The sequence below is a fragment of the Diorhabda carinulata genome, chromosome 6 (assembly GCF_026250575.1).
Source record: "Diorhabda carinulata isolate Delta chromosome 6, icDioCari1.1, whole genome shotgun sequence".
NCBI classification, from domain to species: Eukaryota; Metazoa; Arthropoda; class Insecta; order Coleoptera; family Chrysomelidae; genus Diorhabda; species Diorhabda carinulata.
Window position 1 is genome coordinate 162301 of NC_079465.1, and position 17558 is coordinate 179858.

The 17558-nt window shown below is 30.2% G+C and overlaps 1 protein-coding gene across 7 annotated transcripts in view; it reads right to left on the reverse strand.

Moving 5' to 3' along the window:
* Nucleotides 1–3715, reverse strand: part of LOC130895735 (homeobox protein cut) — a 64145-nt gene extending 60430 nt beyond the window's left edge. For 6 of the 7 annotated variants that reach the window (XM_057803256.1, XM_057803253.1, XM_057803254.1 and 3 more), the window contains exon 1: nt 3113–3709. In XM_057803256.1, the coding sequence (XP_057659239.1) occupies nt 3113–3238 (126 nt within the window). In that variant the 5' untranslated portion in view covers nt 3239–3709. Of the gene's footprint in view, nt 1–3112 lie in introns of all 7 variants that reach the window. The other variant, XM_057803249.1, reaches the window with a different exon arrangement.
* Between the last annotated feature and the right edge of the window lie 13843 nt (nt 3716–17558).

A 17558-nucleotide genomic window follows, 5' to 3' on the forward strand; every position in this document is an offset into this window, starting at 1 on the left:
ACCGGTAGCTGGTTTTTAATTCAAAAATACCGGTTTCGTGTTCGGTGTCTCCTCGTTTTATAATTATATACATGGAATTTATAAATATTATCACATAATATCGATCGTCAAGGTGTTGAATTCATTAAACAAACTATAAAAATATTGTTTCTTTCACTAAAACCGAAAATTCGCTTTGGGCGATGCTTATAATTATTGGAATGTTAGTTTTTGGTGAACACAACCAATTTAAAAAGACTTTATTGTCATTTTCACTTTAGACAATCCAGTCATTTTCCATTATAGATTTGAAAAGTCAGTTAATTACTTAAAATATTATTAACTTAATAACCCATTGGACTGTACGTTCTACTTTTATCTTTATTAGAATTTGAAAGCTATCGGATAAGTCATGTTTTTTTTTTTTTTTAATTTTTGCTCGATATGAAAGAGCCAGAGACGATTGAGAAGGATTTTTAAAAAGCTTTCACTTATTTAAAATCCTTTGATTGTCGATTCCCTCGTACATCGTATGCGCGTAGGAAGTACGGCTTAATAAATTTCAGGATTTCATTTTTGTGTATGTAAGGGTTAATTTCAGACATTTACACAGAACCGTCTTTGTTTTATTTGGAAAATATAGAGATCAAACATTTTCTCTGGCTCAAATTGAACAGTTTAAATTAATGTTTTAATAAATATCAATTGCTGTTTTTCGATGTTTCCAATTTAGAATAAGATGTTTTAAATACTTGAAAATTCTAACGAAATACATTTAAAGCGAATACGATACTGGATAATTCGAATCACTGAAATCTTCTCTTTTCGAAATGCCCATTGCTTTGTCTTGTTTCAGCACGAATTTATTCACTTGAAGTACGTTTTTCAGATATGTGTAGGAATTAGTAATTTCACCCTTTCGTTTTTTTTTTGGAGGGAAGTTTTTAAGGGTTCTCTGCGATTTATTGAACTTCGAGGGAGTGATATCAAATTTTATGTTCGTATAGGTGCACATTAGGCCCTTATGGATCCGTTTTTTTCTACCTCTTCTGGACGTTTTACTCGAACCTAATTGGGAGAACTTGCTTTATGTGCCCGCTCGCTCTTCTATTCGTTCAAATCGCCTATTTACGGTCTGAATTTTTCGGGAGTTGCCCGATAAAATGGAAAATTTTCTCGCGATTTTTATATTTTCATTTATTCATTTTCGTTAATTACGAAAATCGAAAATTATAGAAATCTGACATTAAAAGTTGAATGGATAATATTGTTAATCTAACGAAACTATTTTTCTGTGGAATATTTCTTTTGAAAGTTTGGAATTAAGATTGATTTACATTTGAAAAGAGAAACACGGGGTTGAAACCTAGATATTATTAAATTTCGTAATTTTGTTATAAATACAAATTTAATGCTTTAATTTTGATAGAAACTCTATTCATTCAACTAAAATCAAACCTCGCTCTTGATATTACACCTTGATTAGATATTTTACGTTTTAGTACAAAAAAACATTTTAATTTTCCTGGCATCAACAAAAAGTTTGTTATTACTATCAAAGAAATGCGAAACTTTAAGTCTCATACAAAAAGCGCTCAATTATTTGTAAAAGTTCGTCACCACCAAAACACAATTTTTCTATTTTGTCCTTAATATAAGATACAAACAAACTTGACGTTTTGATAGATTTCATTAGTACCTTTTGTCACTAAATGTTTAATCTCGTCTCTAGTACAAATAATGATTAATCTATATTTTCGTCTAATTTATTTACGTTTACAATAAAAAAAAAAAAAGAAAACCATAAATAAAAGTTCGTCGGATGAAATGTGTTAAAGCGGTGGCTCCCTCGCTTGGAAGGGTGGCGATTTGTAGAAACCTCAGTGCGGCTTCGAGCTTGAAAGGGAACGCATACTACGGCCGTTCTTTTTGGGGTTCTTTGCAGGTATATTCGAAATCCGAAATGTCCCGCGGGTCACTGGACTCGGTCGATGTGTGTTTGGATACAACACGCGGATACATTCTTGAAATAAATCGTCTATTTTATATAAATATTCTTGGGATTTTTTTATTTAGTTTATTTTTTTTTGTAATAAACGTCGAAGAAATTGAATTAAACAAAGTAGAACAAACAGATTTTAATAGTTAAGTTTTTATTCAATTGAATATAGAAAGTTGAGCATTATTACTAAACGTAAAAATAAAAATTTTATATATACAACTGTCCCCCTCTTAAAGTGGTAATAATGATACATTAAAACTTTCAAAAACATCAATTTCTACTTCAACTTTTATAGGTTTCGATATAAAATTAGTGTAATAAAGATCGAATTGATGACTTTTATTTTATGATTGTTTTAATTTGTGTTTCGATGCTTTTAAGTACCGATAAATTTAGGTGTATATTCTAAGTATTATATTATTTATTTATACGTCAATGTTTATAAACACATCTTTTGAAGAAATGCTCAATAAACAAAGAGAATTTCGTCTTAATGATCGTATCAATCAAATATATACTCTGATTTAATTGAATTCTAGATATAAATCTGTTTAATCACATAAAACGGACAATTATACGTAAAGATTTCAATTATATTAAAAAATTATGAAACTGAAATTACAAAGTAATGAAATTTGATTATCTTGTAATGTAGCAGGCACCGATTTTTTTTAGGTTTTTGATAGAATTGATAGGAAATAGATTTATCTTTGTTCAAATCGTTTCCAGATTTCCAGATAAATAAGAATGACCAATATTAATCGAGTGCTAATTTAATTAAAACAATTAAACTCAATCCAATAAGTGAGTTTATTGTTTCGAGTATAAATTTGGTCAAGTTAAGAGCCCAAACGTACAATAATTATTAAAAATGAGGTAATTATGTATATGAAAGGGTGATTATTGGTAACGAATCACTACGATGAACATATAAATCTATATTCATTATATTTTGTATATATTTCTTCAATATATATATATATATATATATATATATATATATATATATATAGATGGGCAGCCGTCTATTATCATCATCATCATCATCATTATAATTATTAATTACAGTGAAATCAATTGTTTTGATTTATTTTTGTATACATATAAGTGCGTATGGTATGTATAGCTAACCTGTTGCCAGAATTGTGCCAATAGGTAGATTCTTTCTTTTTTGAAGAGCCAATCCATCGACTGCATAGTCTGCATGTCCATATCTCCACCAGGGGGTGGTAAACTGGCTGCCGCTGTCGGCTGCATATGTTCCAGCTCCGCCAGGGTTGCGAAAGAATTGTTACAATCTGTCCTATAAAACGATACGTTCACCTTTCGAAAATTTGAAAAATCCACACGTCACAGTTCGCCATCGTTCGTACCACTTGTTTTTTTTTTTTTTCACTGTCAATCACTTGTATCGTTTTTATTTCGAACTGTCAAAATTGGAATATCCCAATTCAAAAAAAAAAAAAACAACAAAGTAAATAAATAAATAAAAACAAATAGGCACAATTTCAATAATATATAAACACAAATCTTCGATTCGATTTATCGAAAACCGGAAGCACTATATCGGAAGTTTACATACAAAAATTTGTCGCACGGGGTTTTTCTTTTTTATTTTGGAAACTGATCAGGTCGTATAAGTCGTCAAAATCGTTGAACACGTGCTCTCGTTAGGATAACTACCCCAAGACTGACGACCGACTTAGTCTTGCATGGTGCATTCGGCCTCTACTCCTTCCTTCTCGCTCGCGCGTCTTCTGTTTTCCTATCGCTCCGCCCATAGTGTTGGAAACAGGCTCCATCTGACGGTGATTTTCGCGATCTCCGCGTATTTGCCTCTTACTCCAATACATAAATCGGCGTGCTTCTATTCTTGTTCAACGCGCGGAATCGTCGCGGCCAATACAAGCGCTGTAAAGTAAAGGCTGATATTTTCTTTTTACGAAAATCGAAAGATATCTATGTGCGCATTTCTCTACCCCCTTCCTTTACGTATATTATAAGGTTTTTTTTCGTGATGGATGAGAGTTAAGGGGTGATTTTGGGGCGCATGTGCTAACTTCTAGTGTGTTGTGTGTTTTTGGCGAGGAGCGTGTGTCTATAGGTATTTTTTAGCTTCGTTTTTTATTTAAGATTCTGTTGTAAGAAGTTATACAGTATTAACGCTCCACTCGACCCCCTCCCCCCACCCCCCGATATTCTACGAGATATATTCCAATATTCCATTTTTCACAGAGACCTAGAATTCTACAAACAATTCTTGCAATTGTAATTGGTTGTGGAGAATTATTAATAATTAAATTTTCTTTTTAATCAAACAGCATTTTTTCCTTTTTCTTCTAGAACTTACATTAAGAAGTTTCTCGATCATTCAATCCGATTGCTGGACATCAGAATTGTTTCGATAAATACCGAAATTTATGCGATAATAAAGCATTTTTCTCAATCATTACGTAAAAATTTTGTATAAGCAATATTTAAATTTGAATAAAAACTCCAAATCTCATCAGTCGCAGCGTTATTTTGAAATATTAAGGAAAAAATCCATGTTTGCTACCCCCCCCCCCCATTAAATCTAAAAAAGTACTACAGTTTGTCTTTTACATAAATAATATCGATAGCTGGTGAAAAATCGTAGATTTCAATATATATTCAGTCGTATATTAAAAATCGAAAAGTTTTTTTTGATCTTAACGGGCAGATATTCATCAAATAAACAACAAATGGCGAGCCTCATCTGAGGTTAATCGTTAATCACTAAAGACAAATTTCCATTTTTACAAATATGTAAATATATGGAATTGATGTGTAATTTGATGTGTAAACAGATAGATAATGAATTCATGACGGAAAATATAGAAAAATATATAAAAACAAATGGAAAAATCTGAATTTCTCGTATTAATCATTTATACTAAATAATTTACTCGTTATTTTTATTAATATAAATATGTCAAAAATGATTTCATAACAATTTTATAAAAAATGTTGTTTGATTTTTTAAGGTTTTTCTTTCTGATTTTTGAATGAGAGATTTTGAAAAAAAATGTTTAAATAAATTTAGAATACATCTTTTTCATATAAATTTTATTATCGTTGATTCAAAAAATTGATGGAATTACCGGAAATATCCTAAAAGATCATCCAGTTTTTGGAAAAACCTTCTAACTAATAATTTTACTATTAAATTTAGTTGTTGATTTCGAAATGATTTTTTTATAGATTTTCATATGTGAAACCAATAATAAGTGTGATTAGGTATTCGGATATATAATTTGCGGAATCACAATTTAAACAAAAACTAGGTTATTAAATTTTTTGTGCATTATTCTAAAATATTAATAACGCGAATCGTTCCTAATTAAGATATGCAATCTCATAATTAATCTAAAATATACCCATACATTTAACTAAGTTATTAATCAATTTCAAAACTTTTAGGTAATCACCATAATTTATTATTAATTAATTTTTTCTCATGATGAACTAATAATCCAACCAAAACAATACCAAAAAATAACTAATTGAATATATTTAATCCCATGCGAATTCATATATTCAATTAATCGTTGTATTAATGTCGATTAGTGAATAAAAAACTTTTTAAAATCCTCTTTTAATGATATTATTCTCAAAGGAATTTCCACAATTTTCTTGTATCATTACAATTGTTTAAAGTTGAGCCAGATTCGCCGTCTGTAGACTATTATATCTTTTGCCCTTCGAAATTCGATACAATTATCAAAATTACATTTTTTATCAATAAAATTTCAACTGAGAACCAAGGTTTCTTGTAAGATCCTCGATTTTTTAATTCAATCAATCAATTTTGCGGTCATTTGAATTTGCAAAATCATTAATTACATCATCATATGAACTCTAGTTGGTTAGTTCTGACCGAATGCATAAAAAATCGAACCGTATAGCTTTTCTTGACTATTCATTCTTTTCAAACGTGTAAAACTTCTCTCGCTTGAGCAATTTGTCGTTAACGTGGACAAACAAATACGAAATGATGTGTTCAAATATATTTTTTTGGTTTTATTAGAATTTACTAGAAACAGTTGTTGAACTAATTCTGTTTCTACATCGTAAGGGTACATTTTTTTATTAAAATCCAATTTTTTTTTATAAAATCTGCCGTCCAAAGTCACAACCTACTCGGCATTCCGGTAGATCCACGAAAATGAAGTATTTTCGTCGCTTATTTTTAGAAAGTCTCATATCTCAATTAACTACGATTATTTTTATTTTTTTTTTTTGTTTTTTTGAACTGCAATTTCTGATAATGATCTCGAATCTAAAAGAATATATAGGTAAACTATTAATATTCATCGAAAAAAAATCTGAGAAAGATTTATATCTGATATCGTTAATAATTCAATAATATTTTCCCCCAGCTAATTGATTTTTACAAATTTGCATATTCTCATACCTTCAGCAACATCTGCTTTAACCGCGTATATCGAGTGTCTGTTATAAGAACCGATATAACGTGGTTTAAACACTAGAAATTAAAAAAATAAAAAAAAAAATAGGGGTAAATCCCGTAGGTAGCATCTGTTCAAGAAACGAATATCAATCAAGCTACCTTCACGTACCTCAATGAACAATAGTCAAATTTAGTAAATTAACTATGCATGTTATTTATTTTACTGGTGCCGAGTCCGTACCGAATAAGAACACGTTCGATTTGCATACTTGCATAAATTAATCAACTGGCGCAGTCGATATACAATAGGATACACAGGAAAATATAAGAATAATAAGAAGGGTTGATGGGAAGGAACACTCCGTTCGGTGGTAACTAGATCGCAAGATATATATATAAAATGAAAATTATTTAAAGTAGGCCATGTGTTTTGTACGGGAAGATCGCGCGAATGCTTTTAATAATAAGGGCGGAGGAATATATTTTAATGTTTAATTATTTCGTCGTCGTGGTATTGATTTCTCATTTCCAAACAGGTTTTCGTGGGAATGGAACGTTACAACAATTTCTTATCGGAACGAACTATACAGAGAAAACAAAAAATAAATAAATAACGGGGAATAACATCCTAAATTGACTTTACTATTGAAAAAATTACGAAATTAATTCCGAAAAAAAAAAAATATATTTCATGTCTCAATATAACAATGCGCAATTCAGAGAAAAATATATAAACAATTTGTAATCGAGAAAAGGTATTGTTGAAATAAACCATTCAGATCACAGAATCAGTTGCCACATCTGAGAAACATTTCCAAACGCGTATAATATTAAAACAAATAAACTTCAGCAATTTATTAAAATTGCTCAATAAGAATTATCTCATGAACGGTGTTGTTTAATGGTCCGTCTTTTATTATTATTATTATTATTTCTATTTTTTTTTTTCAAACAATAAACAATTAAAAAGTGTTGCACAAAAGATAAATGACTTTGACGTACGAAAATCGGCATGAGGATATTTAGTAATAACACACAAATTAAAACATTAAAAAAAATAGATAAAGATTAGTCTTTGAAAATTGCTGTTTTCAATTGTTAGTGGTTTAGGTAATAGGAATTATGTTTATTTCAGAGTTGGCTCAAGGTAAAAAATCATATTTATTTATATTACGACGAAAATTTTAAAATATGGCTCAATAATTTAATGGTAAAACATAAATTTTTGAGGTTAATTCATGGTCATTTTATATACCTACCAATCAAGAATGTCAAAATAAAAACTTGAATTATTTATTATTTACGAAAAGATGCTGTTTGATATACTAGATAAAACGATTAAATTTCGAATCGAGCCGAAATCCTGTAATTTTTTATCGTCGTCGTCGTCGTCGTCGTCATACATTTTCCCGGACCGTTACACGGTTAACGACAACTATGTTGGAAAATTACAATTAAATCGTAATGAATATGTCACAAGATGTTTTTTCGCTTCCATGTGCATATTCCTTAAGAGATAACCGAAGTAAAACGTGAATAAAACTGATTCTGCTTGAAAATTGTTTATAAACATTAAGTAATTGTATTCTAGAAATCCTAACTACAGATTTTAAGGAATTGATATGAATTTAGACGTGGAATTATCAAGAAACGATGATGCCTTTTGATATTATTCTAATCTGTAAACAAAGTGTTTGGCTTGTATTCTAACAAAACATTTATATAAGTATGTAAGAAAAAATTATCTTGTACGGCAAAAATAGTTCCCTTTTGAAAAATATTGTGATTAAGATGGATACTTATATTTACAACAGCCGAAATTTAGCGACTTCTTTTTTGCGAGGCGTCTGAAACAACAACACCTTAGGGGTCGACAATTTTCCCCAAGTAACGAGTTGAAAGCCTCTGTACGGTCGTTTTTTCACTCGCGACCGAAAGAATTTTGTTTAGTGTATATTAGATAAGACAATTTGTTTAGATTTCTTTCGAGAGTTGTTTTGAAAAGAGAAAAATATTTACAATTCTCACGTATACTTAAATATATTTATAATATACTTAATTATGATTTGATACGTTATAAAAATGAGAATTTCTTCTTCACGTAGGTAGATACGTGTTACTAAAAAGATTATCGTTGTCCTAATATCGATTCAATAACCTCGAGTGTATAATCAGTATTTTAAAAATCGTCGTCAGACTTGAGTTCTTTTGTAAAAAAATTAAAATTAATATTGGAAAAAATGAATATTCAACTAGTGACGTCGATGTAATATTTTTTATCAACAAGGAAGTAACTACCTAACGATATGTTTGATAATGATTTCGAAAAAGTTTATTAAAAATAATATAAGGTGATAATGCCTATCACTTTGAAAGTTTAAACTATCATCGGCGTCACAAGTCGACCAGAGAAAATAATTTGGTATTTTTAATAATAATTATACATCGAAAAAAAAAAAAAAAAAAATACGATCTTGTAGCTAATATACCCCCGTAATGTGTAAGCATAGACAAACGGATTGATGTCTTCTTGAGGCACCTCAATCAATTACATTAACGTTAAGTTAGAATTTCTGGAGCCGTCGACGATATTCATACTTAATACACTGTTTACATCAATACTAACCTTCAGTCTCTGAAGACGATAACTCGGTTATCGAAACGCGCAACAGTAAGTGTAGAAATTGGACGGTCTCCTCTTTATCATATTGCACACCATGTTCAAATAAATTAAAATTTGGTAACCGGACGCGACTAAACAAAACTTGCCGAAAATGGAATTGTATTCACCCAATTAGATAACGTACTAAATTGCTTTACAAGACTTCAACAACATGACGAATTGCTGTTAAACTGCATTGAATGTAAACACATGTTTTATCATAAATAACCATTACGTCTTATGCACATGACATTCGACCTTAAATACAATATTCTGCCACCCAATGCAACCTTTGATGGTGATGGTTGTAGACGTTTTGATAAGAGATCAAAGACGCAAATACAGCAAACCGATCTTACAGATTTAGCTGCTCGAAGTACCTGTCTTTATGCTCGGTTGCCCAGTTGGACTTCATAGTTCCTACATGCATTATAAACTAATATTGCAATATATCGATAGCTCACAATTCTAGCCGTTTCGGCTTTCATAAACTATTTGGCTTTAAACAAGATGATTAAGTTGCCAAAACGTGATTGTCAAGATTAAGTATTTTTAAAATGTTTTTTTTTTGTTGTACAAGTGCTTATTGATTTTTTTTTATTAACATACGTGCGTCGCTGGTGATATTAATATTGATTATTTTTGTAAACGTATTTACGAATATTTAAAATAACCAAAAAAAATTTGACTTGCTAAGTAAATAACTGTTTGGGGTATCGGAGTCCATAATTTTTCATTTGTGTACGATATTTTCAGCTCGAATCAACAATTTTATTATTGAAAATTTCTATTTGATCAATAGAAAAATGTGAGTGAAGATCTTATTAATTGATATGAACTAATTGAAAAATCTATTATTTCTATCCATAATAAGAAGGTGCTTTATTGGATATCTATACGTTACGAAAAAATATCAAAGTAATAATGATTCGGAACATTACATTTTCACCTTTTGCTAGTTTCATATTCGCAGGCAATCGGAGTCAGCTAATAAAGTCAGACAAAAATGTAATCTTCTTTCATTTTTCAACAATTTATTTGTCACGCCTCAGTGGCATCGGAAAAGGTCATGAAATGGAAATATCCACATAAATTAATTCATCATAGTTGGGTTTTTTTCAGTCCATTAATTGTCTATCTCTCTCTCCGTTTGACCACTCTACCATAACCTTATGACTGCACCAGTCGTATCCTGTAACACTTCAATGCCTCTGCGGAATATTTAATAATGGTTTCTTATACCCTTCCACTGTTTTTTTTATATATATATATATATATAAATAGAGTGCTAACTGCGGGTTAATTTTGATTTTATAACGATTTTTTTCGCGTTTATGGAAAAAATTATCAACTGCGTCTGGTATATACGAAAATAAAGAAAAAACAACTAAACTAAAATATCATTATTTGTATTTGATTTAAAATTCGTATAAAATGCCGATTATTTTATTTATAATTAATTATATATGCACGAAATAAAAAACTGTTATTCAAAATAGTACCACTAGCTAATCATTTTATCAACTATCGTTAAATTTTATTTTACTTTGTTTGTATTTTGGAAGATTGAAAAAATTCAATCGAAATTTTTATTGCGCCATTGTCGAAGATTTATTAACCATGAAATGTTAGTTTGCATTCAAAGTAGAAAATGCTAATTGAGACCTAATATTCTTAAAAATATTCAATATAAATAAATAATGATGCTAAACGTTGTTCATTGCAAAATTGCTAAAAGATATTCATCAGCATTTCCTCTACGTTATGAGGTGTCAAAATTTTGTGAGAAATATACGAGGGTTAAGAGAAAAGTTTTTTACCCAATAAACGAATAATTTGTTTTATTACGAAACTGGTAAATTGCGGTAACAACATATTATTCACACCAAAGCTTATGCGCGTTTTATTTATCTCCGATTGAAATTCTATATCACGGTTATTTAAAAGGTCACCGACCCACTATCAAACTACTCGAATATCTTTAGAGATTTTTAAATTGCATTAAATATATTCTAGTTGAAATAGTGGATTGAATAACGCATCTATGATACCAACACATCGAAGTTAGTCAACTAGAACAAAAAAAAAACAGTATGGGGATCGACTATCTGCCGACATTTCCTTTTTAATTACATTTGAATTGATTCACGTACATGTCAGTTGTTTAAATTGTATAATTAATGTTTAATTTATTAATTTATTCTGATATTGTTTCAGACCAACCGTAAAAATTGCTGATAACGGCCGAAGATAATCGTTATAGAGAATTTCTGTAATTACTTACACTGTCTATATATTTATTTATTTATTCATATTACTTGGTTGTGCGTCTGTAACTAAAATTAACCACCGAAACGTCGTAGGGATCGATATAAAACAATAGAAAATAATGACCAAATTTGTCGTGTTATTAAGATACAAATATTTCTCGACAGTTACACACAGTTTTTGAAAATATCGACTGGAATCGGCGACGAACAACAATCGAATGAAGGCCTATGTTGTGTTTTAAATGAATATGACAGTTCGACAACGAAGGATCAGCTTTTTGTTGTCATTTTAACGCAGCTTTAACGTTCCTATTAATCATTCATTGCTATTTTCTCTCTTAGATTAAAACATTTTTATATTTCATCTTTTACTGTTATGTTCTTAAATTTTGTCAATATTATCGTTTGTTTTCATTCTTTCCACATAATATTTGATTAATTTCTTTTTGTATCTCTTCCACTAGACGGCTTCTTTCCCGTTCAGTTATAATCTTCTTTTGAATCCTTCGAGTGTGGAGATGCCTGTGGATATTGGTCGTAAGCTTCTGCAGGTTCTAATGCTCGAGAAAGACGTGCCTTGGTAATTCCAAAGAAATAAATTCCGATAAATTGAAGTTTTGGACGTCTGCAGACGAACTCGGTAATCGTGAGCTCTATTTCTTATCTTTATCTTTGAGCTCCTTCAATTTATACGATCATTATCTTTATCAAATAATGTTGTTTATCCGTTTCAATTCTAACAGTGTTTTATCCTAATTTTATTAAGATAATATTCTAGTTTTTCAACTTTTTGTATAAAAATAGAGGATATATTTCTGGTGTGGACCTTTTAGATGGAAATTTGAAATTTTTATGAATGTTTCCAGCATGTGTTGATGGAATTTTAAATTTATTAATATATGTCTCGTACAGCTCGCACTTAAAAATTAACTTAACCAAATGGGGAATCTAAAATATAATAATACTCTCCAATTAATTACATCGTGGTGATATAAAGACACCTACATATACACGCGCACGCACACCCGGAAAATTATAATTCTATTGACTTGGGAAATTACGTAGTGGATTAAACAAAACAGGCGCCAATAAAGCAACACCTGTTATTATCGGTTTAACTGCTATTTAGGATGTTATAGGTACTTACAGGGTTGTTGTATAAAAAATAAAATATTTAAAACAAAAACATTATTCACTTTCTATGTATATCAATTTGAGTTGTAAACTATATAGAATAGAACGTTGGATGGTGTCGTAGACACAACCAATTTGTAACTAAATACTGCGCATTCGCATAAAAAAAATTGCTAGAATTGTTCATTAGGAATGCTCCGAGATGAGGAACTTGATACGAGAAATTAATGCCCATTCAACGGTTAGTTTATTTTAGAAAATATTGAAACGCTAAGAGATGAAATATTTTGTGAGAAAAAAAAACTTAGTTAGTTATTCAAGACATCATTTTTCTGCTATTGCATAAATTATATTCGCAGCATAAAATTTACATAAAATATCGAATTATTTTAATATTCATGTCGATCTGTAGTACTTTTAAAGCTACTATAATAACTATCATTATATTATTTAAAATATAAGAGCTTAATTAATTATATTAGTTGACCAGCTCTAGAGAAAATTATTTACTAATTAGTATAATAATGTATCCAAGGTTCATGATAATCATAATATAAAACTTCTTAGCCCTTCTATGGAAATTATATAATAATCTAATAAGTTTTTCGACAGACGAACGATCGAATTTTGATTCTTAGTTGACGTTATCGAGAATAGGAAACAAACAAAAAAAAACTGTACATTACCATATACATTCTTATTATTAAATTGAAAAGTCGATGATTTTCGGTTTTCAATTCCTATTAACTCTTAATAATTATTAGATAAGAATATATCTTTCGATTAAATTTCATTCGGACCTGCATCTAAGAAGATAACTAAAATTAACGGATTTATCTCGAAGCAGGAAAAATTATTGTATTCATATTTCAGACTTTATCCGATTCACGATTCCATTAAAGAATTTATTCCGAATTATGGTGTATAATATAGACGATATAATTTTAATTATCTCGTTCGCTTAAAATAGCTCAATACAAGGTAATTTCGGAATTTTTTTCACATTCCCAATGTTTAACTTGAACCACTATAGTTTATTTTAGGTACTACGTGCTAATAGGAACCAATAAGTTTAAATTCCGAACGTCAGGCCTAAATCAATAGAGTTGTTGTATAGAATCACATTTTTTCGATGTTTACCACTAAAGGCGCGGCAACCTAATATGAAATCTGCACTCAATGTCGACTGGTTTTCTTTTTATATGAGACGAAAATAAAATCATATTCTGATAGATGATTGATTTCAAATTGAATTTTTTTATTGGATAAAACTAGTTTCATCCATAATTATAACGCAAAAGACTAACGGAAAAGTCATTCGATGGAGTCAAACTACAACCGACAGTGTTTGAAATTCCAATGAATTTTAAAAAAATTTTCGTTGACGAATTATTCTTATGGGGTCATTAAACGGCGAATATAATTTTGAAACAATTTTTATATTGATTCCATTTCGTTTCGTTATAATTCCACCCCAATTTTTCCTTTGCTGCTACCCTCATTTACGAAAGCAATTACCAATTCCACTAGGAATCATTTTTCTGTTTAGCTTACGCCGGAGCTTATTCCGCCAGTTAAGAAATTCTTTAAAACGGGCACAACATTATTTTTTATTAAACAAAACAAGATATAAATTTAGTATTTTGTACTAATGGTGTATTTTTAAAATAGAAATACATTTTTTAATTAAAAAAAATAATTTATTTTCCTGCGAATTAACATTTTATTTATCAAGTACCTACGAACATTTTTTTTATATAAATTGTCTCAACATTAAATCGAAATATTGACGTTTTAGAGTTTGGGAAGATTTAGTAAGGGCACTATCAACAATAGTTGTTACAATGTGAGAGAAAAAATGAACTTTGTGATAATTTAATTTTTCGATTAAGTTCAAAAGAATGAGATTAGGTTTTGGGTCGGGCGCTTTTAAAAAAATCCAAAGGTCCAACTCAAAAAGTAATAAGCTTGAATAGTAATTAACTTTAAATTTTGATGTGTCTAAAAATATGGAACGTCGCGTTAATAATAATGCTGGTGGAGGTGCGTGTGTATGTTATTGTCTTCGATAATAGCATCTCGGTGACGATTGCCAAGAATTTCGCCTGATATCTCCACGTCGTCGTCGTCGTCGTCGTCGTCGTCGTCGTCGTCGGTGGTGGTTGTGGTGGCGGCGGTACGTAGAATAGTAATCAGTATGGTGCATAAGGATACAAATAAAGTGGGTGTTCAAACAAACAAATTAACCCCTTGTACCTAAAACAGACAAGCAGAGAATCTTACAAAATAATATATACATATATTATGGTTTTCGAATACAATGATGGTTTTAGTTGTGAAAAAATTGTATTATTTGATCAATAATCTGCGTCATCTTCAAATTTTGATGGTTTTACTTCGTTTCACCGATTTACGACTATAACAGTAAGCATTTCCTCGATTTCTCAAATCACATACTCGTGTACATTTTCAAAAAAATAACTAAATTAACTGTCGTGCGTAGTCACCCAGTATTCACGTGTGTGGTCCGAATAACAATCGTAATGAATCGCTTTATCCTACAGAAAGAGTCGAAATCGAATCCCTAGGCGTCGGGACGCATCGAAAGTAGATATTTATAAACCGATCGGCATGTCTGGTGCAAGACCTTGAGGTCAAGCCTCGTAAAATCCAAGCATTAATCAGTTAGAATGAGACCGATAATAGGAGCGTTAATTTAGATGGGGCATTTCGCTTATATATTTTTTTGATGATGTCTGTCGCTTTTAGAAATAAAGGCCGGTGATTTTTATACAAGAACCGCATTACCAGAAGAAATTAATCCTCATTACGTGTCATTTCCAACAACACAAAAGAGTACCCCTCACTTTCATAAAAAAATTGGCCCCAAAAGAATACAGGGTAGTGACTATCATCAATATACGTCAGGTCAGTGTGATTGGTTGCATGCGATGTTTCAGTGGAATTGCTATCATCGAGGGTGCACTCGGAAATCTCTTATATCATTTTATTCTTATAAAGGTGTGCCGTTTTTTTTTGTACTCTTGCCCCGAAAAATGAGAAAAAAAACATTTTTATCTTTTATTCATATTCTCCTCTAATTAATTACCTACCGCTTCGTTTCCGCTTAATAACAATCGGTTTCGTAGACAAGTAGACAAGTTTGACAACAGCGGAATCTTCATACGTCATAATAAGTCAAAAATGACACCTTTTCGGGAGAGCAAAAATACTGTTAGAACCTAACAATCGATTGTTTATCCAGTAAAAATTATTTTTGGCAACTTCATATGATTATTTAGAATAAAACTAACAACACCGCAATTATTGAAATTTCTATATATGTGGGCTTCGAGAGAAATTACGTTCGACATTTATCAAAATCTCATAAAAAAACATTCATTAAAATAATTATTTGTTTATCAACAAATAGCTTTTCTTAGTGTATTTACGTGCATACGTTGTTTGAATTGACTACTAATTTTTTAGTAGATATAATTAAAAATACCGAAAAAAACATCAAAGAAAAATATTTGTAAACGTAAGCGATTCTTATATTAATAAACCAAAGCAAGGCAAAAAAGTTTTAATTGCATTTTTTCAAATTTATCCAGCAATTAACAAGTCATAATGCCATTCAAAACTAATCGTTCATTAAACGTAAGGTATTTTTCATTTTCAACTTTTCAAGAAATATTAATTTATGACCTTATAATATCGTTTGTTTTTCTGTTTAAGCGAAACAAAAAAAAATTATCAATATTTTAATAAAATTTTGATAATTCCTGTAACAAATCCTGTTCGACATCATACGATATGTATTAAGAAGCATGTGGCGTGTATAACATTATTGTCAGAAACCAATAATCGAGGCAATTCAAACTTGCTGGAAGTTTGTTTTGGGGAAGTCGAGTGGTGAAACTCCGGGTTCTCGTTTGACAGAAATCGCTTATTGTTATCGCAGTTATCAAGCTTGTTATAACATTAGAAAGAACCTATAAAAAAGAAATGAACATATTCCACTTAATTAAATTTACTTACGAGAATATTGTACAGAAATTTATCAAATGAAAATAATCCGAAAATCGGGTTTGATTAAAAAACACGATTAATAAACATTTTTCTATTAATCATCTGACTAACTAATATTGATATTGATGTTTTTCTTTAGCCGCCCTACCCTCGGTTGGGCGTTGGTGACTTTGTCTTTGATATTTTGTCAAAAGAATTGATTGTAATTACGTATATATATATAAATTTATCTAATAGTAGGTATCCGAAACGCCCTTATCGGGTGTGGTAAATTTGATGAGTCATAAATAAAAGTCTATTCACACTAATTTTTCAAAAATAAACGTATTATTCGAAATAATTGAGACTATTCCTTAGAACACAAAAAAGAAGTGTAGGAAAGGCAAATTTCTCTTAAAATTAAGGAATATAGTTATCCAGTTTTTTATATTTAAATTGATCAAAAAAACATTTACCTACCAACAGTTTAAAAATCTTCCAATCGGTTAAATTTCACCTTAGGTAACTCAAGCTAGAAAATAGCGAAACTAAATAGGAAATTTTAATTATATTAAGGCAAACCGAGCTGAAAAATTCCTCGAAATTTTCTCCATAATTCCCATAACATTCATTTCATCGTCCAGATTTTCTTCTGGAATTTACTAAAGTAATTAAATAATTACGTAATGTTTCTCCGCCATGAAAATATAATAACGTCTAGCTGAAATTCATTAGTGGATTTTAAAATAGGAATTAAACAAACAGAGGCACAAGAATGCGATGTGTGTGTGTGTGTGTCTGTGTGTGTATATGTGTGCGAGCGCCTTTTCGGGTCCGTAAATTGCTTAGTACTGTAGCTCCCACCCTTGGCCACTCATTAGATTGGACGTCACTAATTACGAGGACGAGTGCAGAAATTAACATTTCACAAACTCTGGAAGAATTATCTACCCCGTAGAGGACTCGGACAAGAAAGGCGACGCATTTTAGATTTCCAATTATTCAACTCGCCTCTAATCTACATTTTCGTTCTACGTACAAACACACTACGTTTGTTTTACTTTTAAA